A 419-nucleotide genomic window follows, 5' to 3' on the forward strand; every position below is an offset into this window, starting at 1 on the left:
TGGACTTCCTCCGGGAGCGATACTGGGCCGAGCAAGTGTCCAGCAAGATCCAGAAGAAGTTGAGCAAGATCAAGGTGAGAGACAGTAGCATCACAGCACCCGGAGGAGCCCCGTCCCCGAGGCCCCACGGCGGATGCCAGGCTGCGGTGACCATTCCTGTGTGGTTTCCCTCCCTCAGCTCCCATATTTCATGAACGAGCTGACACTGACGGAGCTGGACATGGGCACATCCATCCCCTTGGTCCTCAGTGCCTCCAACCCCACCGTCAATGACCAAGGTAAGAGCCCTGCAGAGCAGCAGGGACCCAGGGCTGGCTCCACGGCAGCGGTTATCGAGGTGCCAGCCCCGTCCCCAAAGCAGGAAGGTTTCAGGAGGCACACGAGCAGCCCTCAGCCCCTGCAGTACTGACAGGGGCTCC

At 61.6% G+C, this 419-nt stretch overlaps 1 protein-coding gene across 1 annotated transcript in view; it reads left to right on the top strand.

Moving 5' to 3' along the window:
- LOC104073723 (testis-expressed sequence 2 protein-like) overlaps positions 1–419 on the top strand; it is a gene marked incomplete at its 5' end in the record, with an annotated part of 4,246 nt that overhangs the window by 1,445 nt on the left and 2,382 nt on the right. Inside the window, 2 exons of the mRNA XM_009573597.1 lie at positions 3–74; positions 179–278. Of these exons, the coding sequence (XP_009571892.1) occupies positions 3–74; positions 179–278 (172 nt within the window). The remainder of the gene's footprint in view (positions 1–2; positions 75–178; positions 279–419) is intronic.

Source organism: Fulmarus glacialis, unplaced genomic scaffold, assembly GCF_000690835.1.
Source record: "Fulmarus glacialis isolate BGI_N327 unplaced genomic scaffold, ASM69083v1 scaffold37922, whole genome shotgun sequence".
NCBI classification, from domain to species: Eukaryota; Metazoa; Chordata; class Aves; order Procellariiformes; family Procellariidae; genus Fulmarus; species Fulmarus glacialis.